We start from the raw sequence: 22,953 nt of genomic DNA, 5'->3' as shown, positions 1-22,953 counted from the left end.
TGTTCCCCTATTGCTCCCTACCTTTCCCCTGCTTTCCCCCTTCTATTGCCTTCTACCTATCTCTCCGCTCTCTACTATTGCCCCTACCCTTTCTGCCCCTCTCTCTGCTATTGCCCCCTAGCTTTCTACCCTCTTGGTCTGCCCTCTCTTTACTATCGCCCCTACCTTTCTTTCCCCTGCGATTCCCCCCTAACCTTCCACCTCCTATTGCCTCTTTCCCCTCTCTTCAATTGCCCCTATCTTTCTACCCCTCTCTACTACTGCCCCCTTACCTTTCAGCCCCTCTGCTATTGCCCCTTACCTTCCTGGCCCCCTTTTTTGCTATTGCCCCTTACCTCCAGGCCATGCTGGCTTCAAATATGGGGCAGCACCAGGCTAAGGGGGCCCAAGAGCCAGGCTATCCCCCCAAACCAACCACCCCAGGTCCTGGAAGGGTCCCCAAAAAGGGGTCACCCCCCAAAAACAAGGGATATAGGGCACCTTTAGACCCCAGGGAGCTGCTCTATGGAGAAGGGAAGGGAGGGAGCCCAGGATTCCCAGGGACTGAGGCTGCCTTGGCAAAGAGAGCCCTCCAAAGAAGACCAAAGCCCCAATTGTTTAAAAATAACGTCAATCCAGGCTCAGTCTTGTTCACTTCCGGGGTCAAGGGTCACCCAACGGGGCCAAGGAAAGGCTCCAGGCGCCTCGACCGCAAGAGAGACTGGGGAGGCCGGAAGGAGAGCCCCAGAAGCAGCCCAGGCGCCGCGCATGCGCACAATATTCCCTTTCCGAAGCCGGAAGTGAAGGGAGAGAGGAGAGCGGAACGTAGAGATAGGAAAACAGAGGGAGGCGCCTCCTATTCACTTCCGGTTTCGCTTCGTCGCCCTTTGTAACGGCTCTATGAATAATTAGTTAACGTTTTTGTTGTGTGGCTTTAAGTCTTTTAAGACTTAGGATAAAATTCTGACAGAGAAGGCTTCGGGAAAAGCGATTAAACATTCCAAAGTTCTCAAGCGGAACGCAGAAGTGATTTGGAGAGGGTTCTAAATTTATGTTTAGATCTAGGTGCTAGCTGGGCTTGCGCGCATGCGCACTTCGGGCCCGTCTAGAGTGTCATGCCATCTTGCGCATGTGCACAAGCCTCCGCCTGCTGAGGCTCAACGCGCCTGCGCCGCACTTCCGGGTTGAGTTGCCTTTTAAGGTGGAATTTAAGGTGGACCTTTGCTTTAAGGAGGAACTTAAGGTGGACTTTTGTCCCTGTTGTTGTTGTTGTTGTTGTTGCTATGATACTAACTGAGTAAACATGATACAATGCATTAAAAAAGAGAATCTATTACCTCCAAGACCTCCCAATATTTCTGTACAAGATGCAAAGTTTTAAAGCCATCCGATAATGCTCCATTGCATGTGAATGAGAGCATTGCCCAGGCAATAGGAGAGCATCCAAGTACACAGCCCTGTGTCATAATCCATGCAGGGATACATAGAATCCATGCATGGATACATAGAGCATGATGGCCCCAAGGGCACACACTTCCAACTCCTTCCTGCCATGCAGGGATACACAGAATCACAGGAGTTGGAAGAGACCCCCAAAGGCCTTTCTGGGATACAGAGACTCCTAGAGCTGGAACTTGGGACCCCAAGGGCCACCCAGTCCAGGAAAGTCCCTGCTGCCAACTTCTTTCTTTCAGGTAGGAGGATATAGCCCTCTGAGTCTGTAGGCATCTGTACCTCCAGAGATCTTGCAGCACCTTTGAGACGAGAGGAAAGAAAGAAGTGGGTGGCATGGCCTTTCTTTCAGTGGGTCTCCAAGGGATGATGATGATGATGATGATCATCATCATCATCATCATCATCATCATCATCATCATCATCATCATCATCATCTCTTCCTCCAAAGGCTTCTGAGGAAGTAGACTCCAGTCTAGGAAAGCGGCTGCTGCCAACTTCTTTCTTCCAGTGGGTCTCCAAGGTCTCTCTACATACTGCAAGAAAGAATTTGGCAGCATCTAGGAAAGCTCCTGCTGCCAATGCCTTCCTTCCTCCCCTTCTTTTTTCCTTCCTTCCTTCCTTCCTTCCTTCCTTCCTTCCTTCCTTCTATTCTCCCTTCCTTCCTTCCTTCCTTCCTTCCTTCCTTTCCCCCCAAAGGAAGGCTTTGCTGGGGGTGTGCCATGCTGCTGCTGCTGCTGCTGGGAGGGAGGGAGGCTGGCAAGCCAGAATTGCTGGCTCCGGGGGCGTCGACCAGAAGGAAGCCGAGCGAGATCCGCCTCTGCCCAGGCCCTGCCCTGCTCTGGCCAGAAGGAGAGCAGGAGGAGGAGGAGCCCCGAGAGGAGAGGAAGAAGAGCCCAGCAGCAGCAGCAGCAGCGGCAGCAGCAGCAGGAGCCTGGGAGGGCAGCAGCAGAGGGGCTCTGGGAAGCTCTGCTGGAGAGCAAGGAAGGAGCCCCAAAAGGAGGACTACTTGGGGGCAGCCAGGACCCACACAGGACCCCCTTCAAGGCTGGCAAGAGATCCCCACCACCACCACCTTCCTTGGTTCCTCCCCAGTTGGCCCAGTTGAAGATACTGGGGACAGACCACTTGGCATGATGGAACTGGACCTGCTGGAGGCCCTTCCGCAGACTTTGGTGGAAGGGATGTTGGAGGACTGAAGCCCCCCCCCCCCCCAAAAAAAAGAAGGGGTTTGGTTGAAAGGAGAAGGTAGACAAGAAGAACTGCTTCGGCTTTTGTTGGGGGGCATGTTGGAGGACTGAGCCCCCCAAAAGAGGAAGACTGATCCCCCCAAAAGATGGGATCTGGTTGATAGGAGAAAGGAGACAAGAAGGTCTTCTTCAGCCTTTGCTGGAGAGCATGAAGGACTGAACCCCCCCAAAAAGAGGGGATCTGGTTGAAAGCAGAAGGTAGAGAAGGTCTTCTTCAGCCTTTCTTGGAGGGCATGAAGGACTGAACCCCCCCAAAAAAAGTGGGGGTCCAGATGTGGGGAGAAAGCAGACAGGAAGGTCTTCTTCAGCCTTTGTTGGGGGAGATGTTGAAGCACTGAACCCCCCAAAGAAGAAGGGACCTGGCTTTGGGAAGAAACTAGATGGGAAGGTCCATTTTGAGGCCTTGCTGGAAGGGATGTGGAGGCACTGAACCCCCCCTAAAAAAGAGGGTGTCTGGCTGAGCCAATTGGGGGTCCAGGAAGCAGGAACTTTAGCCCCATATTCTATGGGGAGACCCCTCCTGATGATCCCAAGCTGCCCAGGGAAGCAAGTGGCACAGAGACGGTGATGTCAGGGACCTAGATTGGACCATCGTAGGCCCATGAGGTCCCGGCGACGCCATGGAGCCATTGAAGAATATGTTCCGGAAGGCCCCCTTAGTGGGGTGGGGCGCCGGTCCACGGGGCACGCCCCCCGCGACGGCGTATGCCAACCCTGTCTGGACGGCGCTCTTTGACTACGAGGCCGCCAACAGCGACGAGCTGACCCTGCGCAAAGGCGACTTGGTGGAAGTGCTGTCGTGGGACGCCGCCATCTCCGGGGACGAAGGCTGGTGGGCCGGCAAGGTGAACGACCAAGTGGGCATCTTCCCTTCCAACTACGTCTCACCCAAGACGGGGGGCTACGTGGCACCGGAGGGGCCGCCTGAGGCGGACTTCCACGATCTCCGGTTGGAGGAAGTGATCGGGGTTGGGGGGTTCGGCAAAGTGTATCGGGGCACGTGGCGAGGGGAGCTGGTGGCGGTCAAAGCGGCCCGCCAAGACCCGGACGAGGACATTGGCACCACAGCGGAGCGGGTCCGGCAGGAGGCGCGGCTCTTCGCCATGTTGCGGCACCCCAACATCATCGCCCTGAAGGCCGTCTGCCTCCGGGAGCCCAACCTCTGCCTAGTGATGGAGTACGCGGCCGGAGGGCCCTTGAACCGGATGCTGGCCGGCCGCAGGATCCCGCCACACATTTTGATCAACTGGGCCGTGCAAGTGGCGCACGGGATGCAGTACCTCCACTGCGGGGCCATCGTGCCCGTCATCCACCGCGACCTCAAATCCAACAACGGTGAGTTGGTCCAAACATTTCATTCCAATATTACAACGGTGCCTTTTAAACCGGATCGGTTTGAACTGGTTTAAATGACCCTGGTTCGCACGTGAACTGAATCGCCGAAGCAGTTCGGAAAGGGGGGCCATGCGCTAGACCCATTTAACCCGCGTCTTTTGGCGCTGATTTTCCCCCCGCGTCTTTTTGGATAAACCGATTTAGCGCAAGTGTGTGAACCAGATGCAGATCGGAATTGATTTAACTTTGCCCTTCCGCCAGCGGGAGCGGGTCCATTTTGAACCAATTCATTCCCAAATGTGAACCACAAGTGGGTTATTTTAGCGGGGGGGGGGGGGGGAAACACTATCAGGGCAAATGTAGTGTGAACCCCGTCGATTCGATCCATCGATTCAGATTGCAAACCGGTTTATTTGTAAGGCCAACATTTCCTCTCTCCTGTTTCTTTTTGTGCAAATCGGAGAAAAAGAAGTTGGATGTTGTATCTGTCGCAAAAGTCCTGATGTGTTTTGGTCTGTGCGCCAGGCGCACCAAAGCGTAAAACACATCCATCCCCGAAGGTTGCATCTCCCATCGTTCCCATGTCCCCAAATGCCTGCAAACTCCCTTTAAGAGGCATAGGGCATTCTCAGTATGTTTTTGTGGGGAGGCTTTCTGTGCCATTTTAGCTCCAAGAGAGGCATGTTTTTTAACAATAGGAAGTGAGACAGAGTCACTTCCTGTCACCTTCCTGTTTAATAACAGTTTTCTTGAGTGCCCAAACTGATCCGAAACGTAGTGGAAGTACCCCTCCTGGGCATTTGGGGGGCAAAAGAAAAGTTTTGTTGCATTGTTCCAAATCTTTCTTGTTGCATCGTCGATAAAGTTCCTTGTTGCATCGTTGCAAAAATCTTTCTCGTTGCATTGCGTCCTTCCCTTCAAGGCTTGGAAGCTGGTGGAAAGGAGCCGCAAAGCCGCAAGCGGAGAGGGCATTAATGCGTTGCGCTTGCAAAGAAAGAGCCCAGGCTTAGGTAAAAATGGCCTGTCAATATCTGACAACAATCTGGAGGGTAAAACATTATCTTGATAGCGATAAAGGGGTCTTGAGATAAAACAGCGCAACGACGCGAAAGAAAACAGAGCGTGCCGGATGCGATAACAACAGCCGACGAACTGAAAGAAAGAAGTTGGCAGCATGCGCTTTCGTAGAATTAAGTCTACGACGGACTCATAAGGAGAAAGGAAGCCAAAACGAAACTAGGAAAAGTGGGCAGTGAAGGGTCATACTGCAGAATTAATGTAGTTGGACATTGCTTTAACTGCCATGGGTCCCTCCTATGGAATCCTGGACTTTGTAGTTTGTTGTTGCGCCACACTGTTCTGATTGAGGTAGCTATGGGGCTCTACAGACCGACCCAAAGTTTACTGGCCAGATCGGGGCTGCGGCAACGTCACGCCACCGCCTCAATCCAGCCTTTGGTGAGCGCAAAAAGGAGCCGCAAGAAGCAGCTCTTTTTTGCGCCCTCCAAGGGGTGCCATAGCCACGGTGGCGTGGCGTTATGATGCCCCTTCAGTGCCGCATCATGTGGATGCAGCACCGGAGGGGCGTCACGATGGCGCATGCTGTGGGGATCGGTGCATGCCAAATTGGCACCCTGGGGACGAGGTTTGGGCGTCCGGCGTGCGGAGGCTGCACCCTAACTCTGCGTATAGGCCGGCACAAAGTGTATAAGCACCTAAGTGTCTTACAAAACTATAAATCTCAGAATGGCATAGCACTGAGCCATGACTTGGTGTCAGACTGCATGGCTCTCAATTCTGACACCGGCACAACTGTCATGGCAGGATCTTTCCGGAAGATCCGGAGCAAGTGGGGATTTATCTTGATCTGCATTAGCATTTTTATGTTGTTGTTGTTGTTGTGTGCCTTCAAGTCATTCCCGACTTATTGTGACCCTAAGGAGACTCTATCATGGATGGGGTTTCTTGGCAAGATTTGTCCAGAGGAGCATTGCCATTGCCTTCCCTTGAGGCCAAGAGAGTGTGACTTCGCCAAGGCTTCCCTTTCATGGCTGGGCTGGGATTCGAACCCATGTCTCCAGAGTCATATACTCAAATCGCTATGCCACGCTGGAAGTCAGCAGTGTTATATCCCAGGTTTAGTATGGAACAACCCAAATATAATCTGGACTGTATGCGCCAGATTCAAGGATCGCCGCAGGCGGAGGGCGAAGGTCAGTTTATTTGGCCCATGCAGCCAAGGCTGAGCTTGATTTTAAGCCAGGATTAGCCCCAGAAAGTCTCAATAGCTCATCCTCTTTCAACATCTTGGTTTGGACGACGGCTCCCATAATCCCCAGGATGGAGAAACAGTGCAATTTTCCCGATGTGGGAGCACACTCCTGCTCCATATACTTTGAGCCGAATGTGACTCGGAGCACATCCTGGGCCTTGTCAACCCAATTTCCTCTTAGCCGGGTTTTGCACGGCGAAGGCGGCAGCGGCGCTAGGCGCGCAAGACCCAGCATGCCCAGTTTGTGAAATTCATATCTGCGCTCTTTCTACACTCCCCTTTGCTTTTCGGCCGTGAGCAAAGTGTGCATGACCTCCTCGACCCGAGGCGAGGCGGAAGTGACGCCGCTCCTCTCTCTCTCTCTCGGTCGCTGAAACCGGTTCGGCCTGCGTGCCGTTTCCTCTTGCGAAGGCGAGAGATGTGTTGTTTTTCTGGAACCTCAGAGGGCTTCCTCTTGTGCAGAGATGTGGGGCCTTGTCTCTTCCTATAGCAGGGAATTATAGGGACGGGAAAGCTGCACATGGTCTGGCAAGGGAAGATTTGTGCCCCGTGGAGCGGATGGTCCTCATTTAACAATCCCCACCCCACCCCACGACGTCAAACCCTCCCATCAGTAATAATAAAATACAATTAAATGATCAATCATTAAAAACAACCATTAATAACCACTGGTGAGAGCTGTTATGGTAGAGTTGGAAGAGATCCCCAAGAATGGCCATCCAATCCAACCCCCTTCTTCTGCCATGCAGGAACTCTCCGTCAAAGCATCCCCATTGACAGATGGCCCTCCAGCAGAATATGACATCCCTTCAAATATTTAAACAGGGCTATCATATCACTACTCTTCTCCCGGCTAAACATACCCAGCTCCCTAAGTCTCTCCTGGTATTGCTTTATGGTTTCCCAGACCCTTCCCCATTTCGGTCGCACTTTCAGCAGTGCGGACGCAGCCCTAGCTGCTGAGAATATCGCTTGGATCTTTCCCTGGGTCTTTGTTTCTTAGTGACATCTGAAAGGATATTCCAAACTGGCATCTACACATGCATCCATCCATCCATTTAGACCAGAGGTGGAAGATGCCTGGTGGTCCAGATATCGTCGGACTGCACCTCCCATCAACCTATAATTGAGCTGATGGGTAGGGACTGATGGGAACTGGAGTCCGGCAACATCTGGATGACCACATATCCCCCATTGATGAGCAGAGATGGATGACCACTTAGTTCTTCAGGTGATTCTTCCATCCAGACCTTCCTTGGATTGCACCTAGGCATTGGGGGAATGGGTCATTTCTGAAATAACGCTGTGGTTTATGTATAGATTTAGCCACTCGTGTTTGTTTCCATGTTGATCTCTGATTTTATAAGACGAAGAATTTAAATCTAAAGTTACCACCTAAGCATGCATTTGTAGAGGTTGTTACTTTTTGCAACCAAGACCTATATTGCAACGCAAGGATTTTGCTTTCAAAGGCCGACAAAGTCTAGCCAAATCCCATCCCCTGCATTCCTCTCAGAGGTCTGGATCATGGGGTCAGTGCTTAGCATTAGACTTCATTGAAAGACCAAATTCCTCCGTGCTTTTTTCGTTTCTCTTTTTTCTGTTCATGTTTTTCGGAGGTTTCCAAGAGCATTGTTGTTGTCATTTCCCGAAGTCCTGCCTCGAGCGTCACGTGCGCATTTCTCAACCTCCGTTTCCCTTCCACAAATGCGCTTTTTGGCCTTCCAGCAAGTTTCGCATTGCAACATCCACAATCCCTGACCATTGGCAAGGCTGGCTGGGGCTTATGGGGAATGAAACCCAACCGCGGTTGGAGAGGTTTAAATTTCCCAACTACATCTCTATCCGAGACCGAAAGGCTTGGAACCAGAAGTGTTTGGGATATTGGGTTTTATCAGACTTTGGAATACACATACATGAAACATAAATGAATTTTGTGTTTAGATTTGGGTCTCGTCTCCAAGAAATCATGGATGGATGGAGATATATATATATATATATATATATATATATATATATATATTGATCGATCTATCTATCGTTCTAATATTTTTAATAATTGTGTGTGTGTATAATTTTGGGCATATATACAGTACAGTAAGAATAAAGCAAGGTACCTCTGAGCATGTGCAGAGTGCATTTCTTTTGTGACCATAGCCATAAAATAGAAATATAATTTGAAACCTCAGCCCTTCTCTCTAGAAATATAATAAAATATTATTTATTATATCTAAAATAAAATAAAATAGAAATATAATTTGAAACCTCAGCCCTTCTCTCTAGAAATATAATAAAATATTATTTATTATATATGATATAAAATAGAAATATAATTTTTACGACTGTAGATGGTCCTTTTTAGGCAGTTAGAAGCATCTTGAACCTATTTATTTCCCATGACATGCGACACAGACAGACTCCAGTCTCACTTTCATTTCTGATCAAACAGGTTTTGCAAGAGCGGAAATATGCACAAAACCCACCTATCAAACCTGTTATATATATCCCATCCCATTTTCGCCTCTGATATAACAGGTATATATATATATATATATATATATATAATCTTCTCCGGAAAAACGATGCCGGATGCTATATCTCCCCATTGACTTGAGCATGCTTTGGGCCAGCTCTAAGAAAGTGCAAAATCTTTGCTGATCTCAGCATTGGGTTTCATTCATTAGTTTGAATCAATTCAATTCAATCCATTTGAATCAATCTTGGGAGAAGCACGGGATATTAATATTATTATTATTATTATTATTATTATTTAATGGAAGAGAGTGGGGTATACACAGCTAAACATGGAAATCACTCCTTCCTATCCAGGGTCACGCAGTGTGTGTGTGTGTGTGTGTGTGTGTGTGTATGTACCCAACTCTCTTCCAAGCCAGCGTTCTCCAAAGATGCCAAAGCCACAGATGCCACCGAAACGTCAGGAACAAACCCTTCCAGAACATGGGCGCATAGTCCGAAATGCCCACAAAACCCCCTATTTCCACCTTCTGTTTTCTGCCCAGGCGACCAAGCAAAGGAAATGGGGCTTATCTAGGGAAAACAGAGCTTTGAATGGAAGAACGGTGGCTGTGGTTCCTCCCTTCCTCCTGCCTTTCTCTCCCTCTTGTCTTTTCTCTTTCTCATCCCATAAGCTTCACGCCCGACTCGGTTAGCCGCTTCGCCTAAATGATAAGTGTTCCTGGTGCTTCCGGTGACCCAAGGTGACCGGAAGCCATGGTTGTGTTGTGGTGTTGGTGAGAAAATGCACTCGCAGCATGCTCAGAGGCACCCTTCTTTGCTGTCCCTTTTTTGCCATCCAAGGACCATAGTGTTGCTTTGTATGTTTTAGAAATGCACCAGGTTTCTGTCTGGATTTTTCGTTGGGACCGACGCCTGAGCGCATGGGGCTGCCATAGCTACTTGTTTAGGAGAGGATGCGCTCATGGCATACCCAAATGCACTCTTCTTTGCCCATTCTGTCGGATGGCAGTGCCAGCCATGCCAAGAAGTGGCTCCTTGCATCTTTGCGAACGCTGTGGGATTATAGAGGGAGGAGGGTGTGATGTTATTCTAAAGGGGGTTTCCCTTCTTCAGGAGTGTTTTTCTTTCTGGCTGAGGCTCCAAAACAATGACCCGACAGTGGCGGCGGCGGTGGAGGAGCCCTAGGACCTTTGTTTCCTCCCTGGCTGCTTCCTGCTCCAGGCCGCTCTGGCTTCCTCCCAACGCCAGTCCTGCGGGGAAGGGAACAGGTCCAGGACCTTGAGCTGCAGTGGGGCAAAGCATGTGGTTCAGAAGGTGCCTCCAATGGGCTTTTTGTGCCCATGATCCTGAGCCATGGTTTTGCAAAGCATGGGGCTGAGAAGGTGCCTCAATGGCCTTTTTCTGCCCATGGAACAGTCAAGGAGTTTAAGCCGCAATTTTGCAAAGCAAGGGTTGAGACGGTGCCGCCAACCATGAGCTTTTTCTGCCGAGGAAGACCCTTCTCCGCGTGGGTCCCTGTCCCCAGACACCTCGGGCGGCACAATGGGCCAATTCTCCTGCCAACCCTCCAGACAATGGGGCGCTCAGTGGCGCAGTGGCACAGGGAAATGCTTGAGTCGCCCACGGGTCACAGGGCTGAGCGGCGGCCGGGGCTAACGGAGTCCTTTCACAGCGTCAGGGCTGCCAGGTTGCCAAGCTCTGGAGATGCCCAGGAAGAAGAATGCGCCTTTGCGTTCCTGCCATGACCTTTGAGAAACCGGATCGGGGTCTTGGTTGTGGGACGTGTGTCTGTGTGCATTTGGGTCTATCCGGCAATCTGGTTTGACACCACTAACAACACCAATATCCTAAGATCCCACAACTTTTCCAAAGGTGTATGGAGAGGCGGCGCATATGAGAGTCATACATACCTATGGCACTAAGATGCCTCCGTCTTTCGTGACACAACCAGTTTGTTTTGTTTGTTGTGCTTAGAGTTGTATAGTCCTACATGACATGGGTCTGGATTGGATGACCTCTAAAAGGTCCCTTTCGGCAATATGAAATCCACATCCAGCATGGTCAGGTCTGCTCCCTTTTATGCAAAGACGTCCATCTTTTCTTTTTCGGTCCTGCCAAGCTTTCCAAAGGTTTTAAAAGAATGCCTCAGTGGGTTGGAAAAGACATGCTCCTCGTTGCAAAAAAGAAACAACCACTTTGGAGAGGTTCCTGGCTGGAAGAGAAAACCGCAAAGGCCAAAGGCGAACCAGAAACCACACGCTTTCCATCCCAAAGCGGTTCCGAGACAACATTAGAAGTGCAACCGGCATTTCGGTCCCAAGCCAAATCTTCCCACGAACCAAGGCTCCTATTTCCATCTTTAAAAAACCGTCCTGGGCTTCTCTTTCCAAATAATGGCAGAAGTTTGTTCAAGCCAAATGGGGAATCTCTCCTTTTTGCAGCGTAATGGGGAAATACTATTTCGCTTGTGACCCAGACCTGATTTATTCAGTAGTGGCTACTATTAGGAACATACTTATCAAATTTGCAGATGACACCAAACTAGGAGGAGTAACTAATGCTCCAGAGGATGGGATTCAAATCCAAAATGACCTGAATAGACTAGAAAGCTGGGCCAAAGCTAACAAAATGAAATTCAACACGGAGGAATGTAAGGCAATGCACTTAGGGCTACAAAATGAAATGCATAGATATAGGATGAGGGACACTTGGCTTAAGGAGACTTATATGTGTGAAAGGGATCTAGGAGTCATAGTGGACCACAAGTTGAACATGAGCCAACAGTGCGATGCCGTGGCTAACAAGGCCAAAGCGATTTTAACTGCATCAGTAGAAGTATAGGAAAGTAATAGGGTCACTCTATTCTGCTTTGGTCAGGCCTCACCTGGAATAATACTGTGTCCAGTTCTGGGCCCCATCATTCAAAAAGGATGTGGAGAAACTGGAGCCATGTGCCTAAAGGAGGGCAACTAAAATGATGAAGGGTCTGGAAACCATGAAGCCCTATGAGGAACGACTTAGGGAGCTGGGGATGTTTAGCCTGGAGAAGAGAAGGTTAAGGGGTGATATGATACCTGGCGAAATGTCAGGAATAGAACATGGCCACATAGTCCAAAAAACCCACAAAAAACTAAAGGTATCCCTGTTTTGTGGATTTGGGATGTTGTTGTACTTTGCCACCCGGCCAAAACCCAGCCACCCTTGGATAGGTTTTGCAAATGCATTAGTGCAGCAATTCCTAAATTTCGGTCCTCCAGGTGCGTTGGACGCCAGCGTTCAGCATCCCCAGCCAACAGTCAGGGATGCTGGGAGACGAAGCCCGAAACATGCAGAGGGCCAAAGTATGGGAACCGCCATGGAACGGGGAAAACGAAGCATCTTCCGATGCTCCAAACAGGATGCGACGGAAGCCCCAAGGCTGTCTGGTGTTTGAATGAGGGTTGGGCAAGGTTTATGGCATTCAGGTCTGACTTCCAGGTAAGGGAGTGTCGCAACGACGATGGTGTGCAATTTTTCCCTCCTCCACCTGCCATGGGAATGCTTTCAGGCATTTCCCTGCACCGCGCTGACGTTCGAACCCAAGACTGACCTCAACAGCAAGGGCTATTGTCTGTGCGGATTCCCATCTTTATTGCGCTTGGCCAAAAGGTATCACAGTTTGCACAATTTGCTAAATTAGTAGCCGCAAAACAAAGCGGTGTGTAATAAAAAGGAAATAATGTGAGGTCTGTTTCGGGATTAAAGGCAGTGTAGTGTAGTGGTTTGAGCATCGGACGCTGCGGACCAAGGTTCGGATCCTGTTCTGCTATGGAAACCCATTGGGGGACCTTTGGTAAGTCACACTCTCTCAGCCTCGGAGGATGGCAAACCTCCTCTGAACAAACCTGGCCAGGAAAAACCCAGGTTAGGGTTGCCTTAGGATTGCCATATTTGAATTCGCACCGTGACAACCTCTTTGGGACACTTTGGCAACAACGACAAAATATGCGTGCCGCGGATCTATCGACAATCGGCAAAAGCGAGGACTGCAGAAATTAAAAACGGACAATGGAGCGTGCGCATAATTTCGTAGCGGCTAATGGAGCGCATAGTACTGCTGCTCTGATTGGACCCTTACTTTAGGCAGGGGATCCTTCTGGACTCCCCCCCGCATAAGGCGAAAAATGTGTATGCTCAAGCCCCATTGAATATAATGGGGCTTGGGCATGACATTGCGCATGCACCATTCATTGTATTGCTGCACGGCTTCAGCGTAAACCGAAAGCCACGTATAGTGTGCCCACGTATGGCTCAGGCGCACTGTATAGCGCTGTAAATTCACATACAACCAATTAGATAAAATAAATATATGGCGTATAGTCGATAAAACTACACTTATGCGGCAGCCATCACTGGGTTTCAGTTGTATTATACATCTGTTTTCTTGCTCTTTCTCTCTGCAGTCCTTCTGGCTGAATACGTGGACGATGGAGACGTCAGTGGGAAGACGCTGAAGATCACGGATTTCGGACTGGCGCGAGAGTGGCACAAGACCACCAAAATGAGCGCGGCCGGCACCTACGCCTGGATGGCGCCCGAAGTCATCAAGAGCTCCACTTTTTCCAGGGGCAGCGATGTCTGGAGGTGAGGCACAGAGAGAGAGAGAGAGAGGGAAAACTCAATAAATCCTGGTTCTGTACATTGCCGTGCGCCGTCAAGTCGTTCCCAATTTAGGGCGACCCATATATATATATATATATATATATATATATATATATATATATATATAAATTCCAAAAAGCAAACCTTGGTTTTGCCATTTTATATAAAGGACACCTTTTATTTATAGCATTCATACCCCGCTCTTCAGCCAAAAGGCTATGCTATACTATGCTATAATATATACTATATATATGTAATATTTACTATGCTATAATATATAATGGGGACGCCAGTGCATACCAAAGATCCACTGTATATACATTTTTCCTATATATATCTTCTCATGGGTGCAAGGGATCAAATCCTGCAACAAGGTGAAGTTGCAGATGAACCTCAACTTTTCTGGCATCCTTCTCCCAACAGTTATGGGGTACTCCTTTGGGAACTCCTCACCGGCGAAGTCCCATATCGGGGCATCGATGGCCTTGCTGTCGCCTATGGGGTCGCCGTGAACAAGCTGACGCTTCCTATTCCATCTACCTGTCCAGATCCTTTTGCACGCCTCATGGCAGGTAAGCGATAGCAGTCGAACAAGTAGGATTTTATGCATCTTTGCAAAACCTTGCTATCGGAGTATAGGAGGCTGTTTCTTTTGGCGCCAGATCTATTGGTCCATCTCACCCTACATTGCTTTAATGCTTTAAAAATAATTAATAATTTGTTTTATTTATATACCGCTATTCCAAAGATCATAGCGGTGAACAGCAAGTAAGCTAATTAGCAAGTAAGCTAATTTGCCCCCAACAGTCTGGGTACTCGTTTTAGCTCCCTCCTCGGAAGGATGCAAGCCTGAGTCGAGCTTGGGCCCTTTTGCTGGTCTTGAACTCGCAACCTTGTGGTTTTGAGTGAATGGCTGCAGTACAGGCATTTAACCACTGCGCCACCAGGGCTCCCTTGCGCCACCAGGGCTCCCTTGCTTGCATAGGTTTGACCTCTCTGTTCCTTTTGCTTCCCTCCCCTTTATTCTCCCTAACAGAGTGCTGGGAACAAGATCCCCACCGCCGTCCCAGTTTTGCAACCATCTTGTCCCAGCTGACGGTGCTAGAGACTCAGGTTCTGCATGACATGCCCCAGGAATCCTTCCACTCCATGCAAGACGACTGGAAAGTCGAGATCCAGAACATGTTCGATGAGCTGAGAGCCAAGGAGAAGGTAGGAATGCAAGAAGACATTGCTGTGGTCCATTTGGCTGTCCACAGAGTCTCCTTCTTTGGAGGTTTTTAAACAGAGGCTGGATGGCCATCTGTCGGGGATGCTTTGATTTAGAGTTCCTGCATGGCAGGGGTTGCACTGGATGGCCCTTGTGGTCCCTTCCAGTTCTATGATTCCACGGAGGAGGCACCAAGAAAGGGTTTGGAGGACAAAAAGTCAGGATTGGAGCCCTTCCGATCTGGTTCGGGTCCCGTATCTCCTTTCTGCCTTCTCCCCAGGAACTGCTGAGCCGCGAGGAAGAGCTGAAGCAGGCAGCCCTGAAGCAGAAATCCCAGGAGGAGTTCCTCCGCCAGCGAGAACACGAACTGGCCCAGTGGGAGCTGGAGGTCTTTGAGCGGGAGCTGAGCCTCCTCATCCAGCAGATGAACCGAGAGCGGCCCCACGTGAAGAAGCGCAAGGGCACCTTCAAGAGGAACAAGCTCAAGGGCCGGGACAGCGAGCGGATCAGCATGCCCCTTGGTACGGTATCCTTTGGACACAACGGGGGTCCTGGGGTCCTTCTAGATGCCCTCTCACACTTTGGGACCCCTTGGTCTCATGCGCTGACTTGGCAGCGCCAGCGGAAACCACCATTTTGTAAGGGGGCATTGTGGGAAATCTAGATTTATATCCTTCCTATGGTCTTCATCGGATCCAGGTGGTTCATATGGTTTTCCCTTTCCTTCCCAATCCATCCTTATAACAGCAGCTTTCCAAGGTAGAGAAAATAAGAGAGACTACTACTGGAGTTTGCACCAGCCAAATAAAACATCCTTCTCCGCATCATCTTGGCAAGGAGTCCAAACCCTGGTTCTGGTGCCAACAGACTGGATGGTGTCCAACCAGTTCAATATCAAAAGCACTTTTTGTTGTTGTTATCCGCTCTCAGGTTGATCTCAACCCATAGCAAACCTGTAGTTGAGACATCTCCAGGACTCCCTGTCCTCAACTACTTTACTATATTTTAAAGGTACCTTTGCTCCAGATCTTCCTGGTAGATCCAGAGCTCTCCATTGCAGCATCAGGTGGCTATTTCTATGCGCTCTAGGTGTGTGCCTTCTGGCACAGGCGCAATGGCTAAATGAGATCAGGAGGAGGCACCCAGCGATAGGTTTGCCTTAGGGTCGCCATAAGTCAGAAGTGACCTGAATGCACACAACAACAACCACAACAGCATTTCTGCAAAGCAGCATGCACAGCGAGGGTGCTGCGCAAGTCACCGTTACCGCCGTCTCCGTCTCCTTTTGATTCTGTGTTTCTTTAAGGCAGGGCATTACTTATCTCTCTCTCTCCTTCCCTTTTGCAGATTTTAAGCATCGCATTACAGTGCAGGCATCCCCTGGGTTGGACAAAAGGAAGGACATTTTCGAGGTGGGGGCAGGCGGGTCCCCTACCTTCCCACGTTTCCGAGCCATCCAGCGTGAGTAACGTGCGTGTTGGTGTGCGTGTGTGTTTGTGCGTGTCTACTGTCGGGCATGCTTTGATTGAGAGTTCCTGCATAGCAAAAAGGGGATTGGACTGGATGGCCCTTGGGGGTCTCTTCCAACTCTAGGATTCTATGGTAGAAGTCAAAATCCCATTAACACCAAATGACGGCTCCGTTACACTTTACGCATGGGAGAAGCGCATGCGGATGGCTCCATGACACTTTACCCATGGGAGAAGGACACATTACACTTTATGCACGGGAGAAGTGCATGGGGATGGCTCCATGACCCTTTACTCATGGGAGAAGGACACAGAGGGGTGATTCTCCATTACACTTTAGGCATGGGAGAAACGCATGGGGATGGCTCCATAACACTTTACCCATGGGAGAAGGATGCGGAGGGGTGATTCCCAATCGTGCGATAAGCCATGTTTAAGGATGGGAGAACGACGCTGTCCCTCCAGTGCGATAATTTCCATAGAGTTGGAAGAGACCCCTAAGTGCCACGCATTACGACCCCATTCTGCCATGCAGGAATACTCAACCAAAGCACCCCCAATAGATCACCATCCAGCCTCTATTTATAAACCTCCAACGAAGGAGGTGTTAGAAATCGGATTCGGGGGGCACTCAGATTTCTTCCTGGCCATCTACTTACTTGGAGCATCAGTATAGTTGTGGGGGGGAATCACATCAGTTGAATGGGGGGCAACATTTTTTGTTTAAGGCTCAGCAAGAGGGTAGAGCCCTCCAAGGCTTTCCTGAAGGGCTCCCAACCTTTCACAGTTGATGACCCTCGATATACAGATTTCAACCCATTTGGGATAAAGTTTTAATACTTCCCCGCAAAGGGATTCCTGGGAATTATTCGGCTGGGGTTTGGGATTTTTGGAATACACAAGACCCCCGTGAATATGGAAAAACCGCAAAGAACAAAAACGCCATGTTTTGACCTGAGAGGACACCTCTCTAGGAATCTCTAAGTCCTCCGGCTCAACTCAGTGGTCAACGTCCAACAGACACTGACCATAGAGTTGCACTAGAGGAGCTACAAATGCCTAGTAGAGTATTAAAAGGACTAACAGTTTAAGTAACATTTGTGTGCAAATATACAATTTACTGCATATGCTCTTCTTTTCCACCATCGCCATGCGCACAGTGGAACCGAGTGAGAACGACCAGAACTGGGGACGCCAGTCGCCGAGGCGCGGGGACGAGACCTGGAACGGCCGCACAAAGAGCCCCGGATCCCCAAAACCGTGGGAGAGCATTACACAAAATGGCAGGTAGGAGACACCTTTCCTTTCTCCCCCTATTTCTGCCCCATTGCTTCCCTTGTCTGGCTGTTCATTTTAAAGGAGAGACGATGTACCTTTTGCAAAACCCGAAGTCGGAAGATCCTACAATTCTTTCAAGCCATAGGATCTTCCAACTTTAGGTTCTGCAAAACTTGCATCATAGAATAAAGAGATCGTTGTAAGCCTGAGGTCTGAATAACTATCTGTAAGCCGCTCTGAGAGCCTTTAGGGCTGAAGAGCAGGATATAAATACAGTAAAATAATAGGTTTAATAGGTTTTTGCATTATTGTTAAATAAGTATTCACAAGTACCTGACTTTCCTGGTTAGCCTTTTTTGTCACTCAGTTTAGAGACCTTCTTACCCCTTTTTCCATCACATCAAAAATCCACATCCCCTTTATCTGGACAACCAAAATGCTTAGATATAGCTTTCCAAACGCCAATGTTGCAAGCTTTCAAAGCCCCACTGCCTTCCAAGGAGGAGATCCTTAGGACCAGTTCATCAAACCATGGATCTGGACACCACTGACCGCTACTGTTGTATAAACCCTAATCCCCGGTCCTGTTTCGCTCTTACTCCAGGAGAAGGTCACGGCTGGAAGAAACGACGTGGTACATGGAGTCAGAGACGCCGTCCGTCCCTCCACAGACCCAGACCCAACCCAGTCCAAATGGTACATGCAACAACAACAACTCCACCTACAATGCCTTTGTGCTTCTGTAACATTGGTAGCGTGTTTTCCGTAATACACGATGAGAGACTACAAAGGGTCTGGGGTCCAAATTTCAGCCGCCAGGAATCTCTGGGGATCACACAGACTGCCAAAAATGGGGACGAGGGGAACTCTAGACGAAGTCAAGAACTCCCAGCATGAAATGTGAAGTCGAAGGCTTTCATGGCCAGCATACTTAGTTTTTTGTGGGCTTTTCAGGCCATGTTCTGGAAGAGTTTATTCATGACGTTTCGCCAGCATCTGTGGCCTTGGCATCTTCAGAGAATGACGGCATGGAAGAGAGTAGGGGATAAATATATATATACATACCCTACTTTCTTTCATGCCAGCATCCTCTGAGGATACCAAAGCCACAGACGCTGGAGAAACGTCATGAATAAACTCTTCTAGAACATGGCCACATAGCCCCAAAAACCCACAAAAAACTATCCCAGCATGAAAGTTTAAAAAAAGATTTATCTGCCAGTCTAGCTGGGTGAACCAGTTCCATTTTGTTCCTTGCCTTGGGCAGCAGATAGCTTTGGTCCACCCTAAAGGTTGTGAGAATGAGCCTGGCATAGCAGTTTGAGTGTTGGACTCCGGCTCCGGAGACCAGGGTTCGAGTCCCTGCTTGGCCATGAAACCCACTGGCAAAATAACACTCTTTCAGCCTCAGCCTCAAACCTCCTTTGAATAAACCTTGTCAAGAAAACCCCATGGTAGGATTGCCTAAGGGTCGCCATAAGTCGGAAAGACACACAATCTCACCCATTTTCTCGACCCGACAGGCAACGTCCCCATCGACTCTCCAGAACCTGAGGACCCGGCCCCAGAACGTCCCACAGCTCCCCGACTCATCCAACGGGCCTTAATCCGTGGCAGCGTGCTCCTCGCCTCCTTGGGCTTAGGCCGAGAGCTGCCGTCCAGCCCCCAGGACTCCCTGCCGGCCTCCGTCCCAGAGAAGTCCCCCCCGGCCCTACAAGTGGACCTCTGCAAGGAGGACCCCCCGACTGATCTCCTCGTTGACCTGGACTCCGGGGGAGACAGGGAGTCCTTGCCGCCTCTTTGGGCTCAGATGTCGCCCAAAATCCCAAGACTCCTGGAGGGTCGTGGCCACAAGGCCCAGAAATGGGGTGAGTTGGTACCAAACTGGCCATGCTGGCTGGGGGGATTCTGGGTGCTGTGGCCCAAAGAAAAGAGATAATGTCTCCATGCTCTGCAGTTTTACGGGGGCACAGAGGAGCAGGTCTGAGTTAATGCCAATCCAATATCTGCTTGCAGAAGATCAAGCGGGCAATTGGGATGGCAAATCCACTCCCACGTTTTATACTGAATGATTCGAAGATATAGCCTTGTTCATCTGTAGAATCAGTACATAGAGAGATCTTGTAGCACCTTTGAGACTAACTGAAAGAAAGAAGTTGGCAGCATGAGCTTTTGTAGACTTAAGTCTACTTCTTCAGATGCATTCAGTCCACTTCTGAGGAAGTAGGCTGAAGTCTATGAAAGATCATGCTGCCAACTTCTTTCTTTCAGTCAGTCTCAAATGCATCTGAAGGAATGGACTGAAGTCTAGGGAAGCTCATGCTGCCAACTTCTTGCTTTCATTTAGTCTCAAAGGTGCTACAAGATCTCTTTACATACTGATGCTACAGATTAAGATGGCTATATCTTTGAATCATTCAAAGGTGCTACATGGTCACTTTATATACTATGCAGAGAGGGGAGATGCCAATGGGGCAGAAGGACTAAGGAAGACAGAGGATGCTTTGCAGGCAAGCGACAGTAACTTGGAGGAATTCAAATGGAGGAAAAAGAGGGTTGGGACTGAGTAATGTAGAAGAGGGCTTGGCTTAGCTGGTTGTACTGCAACACAGGCAACACTGCAACCTTCGGAGATTCTCCTCCCTTTCAGCTTGAGATTGGAAGACGCTTTCTGACCCTGGTTTCTGTCTCCTCTCTTCTGCAGATGGTGCTCTCCCTTCTCCCTCGTCCCCTCGCAGCCCCCGTTCTCCCCGGCCCTCTCCCCACTCCAGCCTCATCTCCCGGCCACGGCCGTCCCCCGTCCGCAACCGCATCGACCCCTGGAGTTTTGTGTCCTCCGGACCCCGTGCCTCACCCGTCCAGTCTCCGCGCCTGGGACCACGCCACTTCAAGCCCCCCGGCCCCGAGAGCACCAACCCTTTCGCCGCACCCGATCCGTTTGCCACCGGGGACTTCTCGGTCTCAAAGGAGACCGCCGTAGCGGCCTGTGACCCCTTCCTCGGCACGTCCAGATTGGCGGCTCCTGGGCAGCTGAGTCCTTCTCCGTCATGGACCTCTCAAGCCATTCCACCCAAAGAGGAGACCGCCTTGCCTTGGTGGTCCGCAGCATCCGCTCCTCGAGGAAGAGCCGCCCCAAAGTGACCGGGTGCCGGAGAAGAAGAGTCCTATCTTCCGGAGGCACCTTGGTTTGGGAAGTTGGCACCTTGAACCTCGACTGCGATCGGACAAGAAGCTGCAAGTGTGATCAGAGACACAGGGAAAGAGGTTGGGGGGCTGGCAATATGCCTAGATTGCGGGGCATGGAGGGCAACACCGCTTGCCGCCTCCTCCTTGCCACATCGCCTGCCCTCCTCCTTGATGCCTCATCTCCTTTTTTCTTTTCTCAGCCAGGATGTGAAGCCACACCAAGTGCCCATTGGAGAAGTGCAACAAAGTAGTTGTGTGTTGTGGGTAAGGCAGAGCAGCGGAGGAGGATCCATTCCTTGTGCCTGCTGAAAACACTAACCAGTTAGACCCCATCGACGAAGTGCCTTTCCTCTCTGATCTCTCATCCTCTTGCAAAATCTGGGGAGCCCTTCCCCAAACTGGCAGCTATCTTTATTTTTCCTCATACTCCATTCGCCGCCGCCTCCTCACTCCATCCCCACTTTGCCAACTCCACTTGCCATGACTGTGTCTTGGTTGCCCTCCCCAGTGAATACAGTGGGTTGGGGGCGACCATCCACAAAGAAAAAGATTGGCATCACTACCACTAAACCCTTCAACCCTATTCCTTCTTAGCATTCCTTGGTTGAAATCCAGTTTGGTGCACTATAGCGGTTTAACTATGCCAGCATAGGCAGAGATGGCAAGGGGCAAAGCAGCTATTGGGAATTAAGGCACCGGAGGAGCAGTTTGTTGCGACCCGGCTGTTTTTTCCCTTGCCAGTGTTGCATATATCTGGACAAGGTTTAGCCACTTATATAGTGCACCTATCCATTCCAGCCCTTTTTGCAAGCCGAGAGTTGCTCTGCCAAATGCAGAACAGCTTTTCTTCACATGCATGAAAGGGAAGACTGTGCCTTCAAGGGTGGCTATGCCATTGGCCATGCTAGTTAGGAAATGATGGGTGTTGTTGTCCAACTCACCAACACAGAGGGCACCTAGTTAGGGAAGGCTGGCCAGGGTCGTGAAGGAAGGCACACCTTGCATTCAAGCCACGATGGCACAAGTGGCAAAGCGCACCGCTGTGAGCAGAGTTAGGGATGTAACCGGTGCAAAGATTTTTCTTATCCTTAACCATGCCACCGCTTGACTTCTCAGACTTGGGGGGATTTTTATTTCATTCACACAAAATGTTTCGGGGGGCTAGGAAGCACTCCTTTCGGGGGGGGAAAAGGTAGTTTTTATGCAAGCGGATACAAAATGTGAAAAACAAAAATTTTAAAATGCACAAAAAGCTCTCATAAACTCAACTGGGAGGCAGAGAACTCTTGAAATAATTTCTTCCTGCCTATGAGAATGAAGTAAGCAATGATTTACGGCCACGGTCCTACACCACAGACTACTTTATGTGTGATTTTTACATGTATGCGTAGCTACATAGCAAAGACACTACGGCACCCTCCTCCTCCCGAGTTGCAGAGATGTGCATCGGGACACTGATGAGAGTGTTCAAATGTGCATTTGTCGCTGCCAGTGTGCATGGATACTCCTTAGTGTCCAGCTACACATCTCTGCCTCCCCTAAATAGTAACGCTCCTACAGCCCTTTTGCTGAATGTGGACATTGCAAAACGGCTCAAGTCGTATTTCCGGCAGACGTAAGTTCACTGAGACCCAGACCTCATTCCCACTTACAAATAAATCGGTTTGCAGTCCGAGTCGATGGATCGATTGGACAGTGGAGTGTGGTTCCCGCTACATTTGTCCCGATTGCATTTATTTCCCCTGTAAAATAACCCCCTTGTGGTTCACATTCACAAATGAAACGCTTCAAAATGGACCCAGAGAGCACATTTAAACCGATTCTGAGCCGCATCTGGTTCACACATTTGTGCAGAATCGACTGATCCAAAAAGATGCGGGGGGGGGGGGAATCGGCGTCAAAAAGACGCGGGTTAAATGGGTCTGGCGCATGGACCCTCCTCTCCAAACCACTTCAGTGAATCAATTCAAGTGGGAACCAGGGCCATTTGAATGGGTTCAAACCGATTTGCGATCCGGTTTAAAAGGTAGTGGGAATCAGGCCCCAGAGTGGATTCCAGCCTTAAAAGAAGAGAAAATGAGAGGAGGGTTTTCTGATGCCATTGATGCAAATGTGAAATAGCAAAGAGGCAAGTGCCTGGATGCGGGGGACTAGGGTGGGCTCACACTTCCCATCGACCGCAACCAGAGAAACCCCCCTCTGCAAGCACTTTAGATGTGCAATTCTACTGTCTCCTCCTCCTCCTCCCCTGCTACTTGAATATTATCGCCTGTGCACCCGGCTCCCTCGGGACCCTCTTCCACTCCACAAACGCGAGGGAGCCAATTGTTTCCAGCCCGATTCCCGGTGCGGAATGGGCCAAGCCTGTGAAACGAGACCAAATAAACCTCCAACTGCTGCCTC

At 49.9% G+C, this 22,953-nt stretch overlaps 1 protein-coding gene across 1 annotated transcript; it reads left to right on the top strand.

The window, feature by feature from the left end:
* Positions 1-2,311: 2,311 nt before the first annotated feature.
* MAP3K11 (mitogen-activated protein kinase kinase kinase 11) lies at positions 2,312-22,953 on the top strand. Its single transcript, XM_089483400.1, has 10 exons — positions 2,312-4,016; positions 13,209-13,389; positions 13,831-13,979; positions 14,444-14,619; positions 14,898-15,138; positions 15,965-16,078; positions 17,247-17,373; positions 17,969-18,060; positions 18,888-19,232; positions 20,069-22,953. The coding sequence occupies exons 1-10, from the start codon at positions 3,302-3,304 to the stop codon at positions 20,503-20,505; spliced, it is 2,577 nt and encodes an 858-aa protein (XP_089339526.1). The 5' UTR covers positions 2,312-3,301; the 3' UTR covers positions 20,506-22,953.

Source organism: Sceloporus occidentalis, unplaced genomic scaffold (assembly GCF_023333645.1).
Source record: "Sceloporus occidentalis isolate IW3139 unplaced genomic scaffold, rSceOcc1.0.p SCAF_20, whole genome shotgun sequence".
Lineage (NCBI taxonomy): Eukaryota > Metazoa > Chordata > Lepidosauria > Squamata > Phrynosomatidae > Sceloporus > Sceloporus occidentalis.
This window is presented reverse-complemented; position numbering and strand designations above follow the sequence as displayed.

Excerpts from the sequence above, each read along its gene's own strand:
- MAP3K11 (XM_089483400.1), top strand. The coding sequence starts at position 3,302 with ATGGAGCCATTGAAGAATATGTTCCGGAAGGCCCCCTTAGTGGGGTGG. Across the intron at positions 4,017-13,208 it reads CGACCTCAAATCCAACAACG|TCCTTCTGGCTGAATACGTG; the intron begins GTGAGTTGGTCC and ends TTCTCTCTGCAG. Across the intron at positions 13,390-13,830 it reads AGGGGCAGCGATGTCTGGAG|TTATGGGGTACTCCTTTGGG; the intron begins GTGAGGCACAGA and ends TTCTCCCAACAG.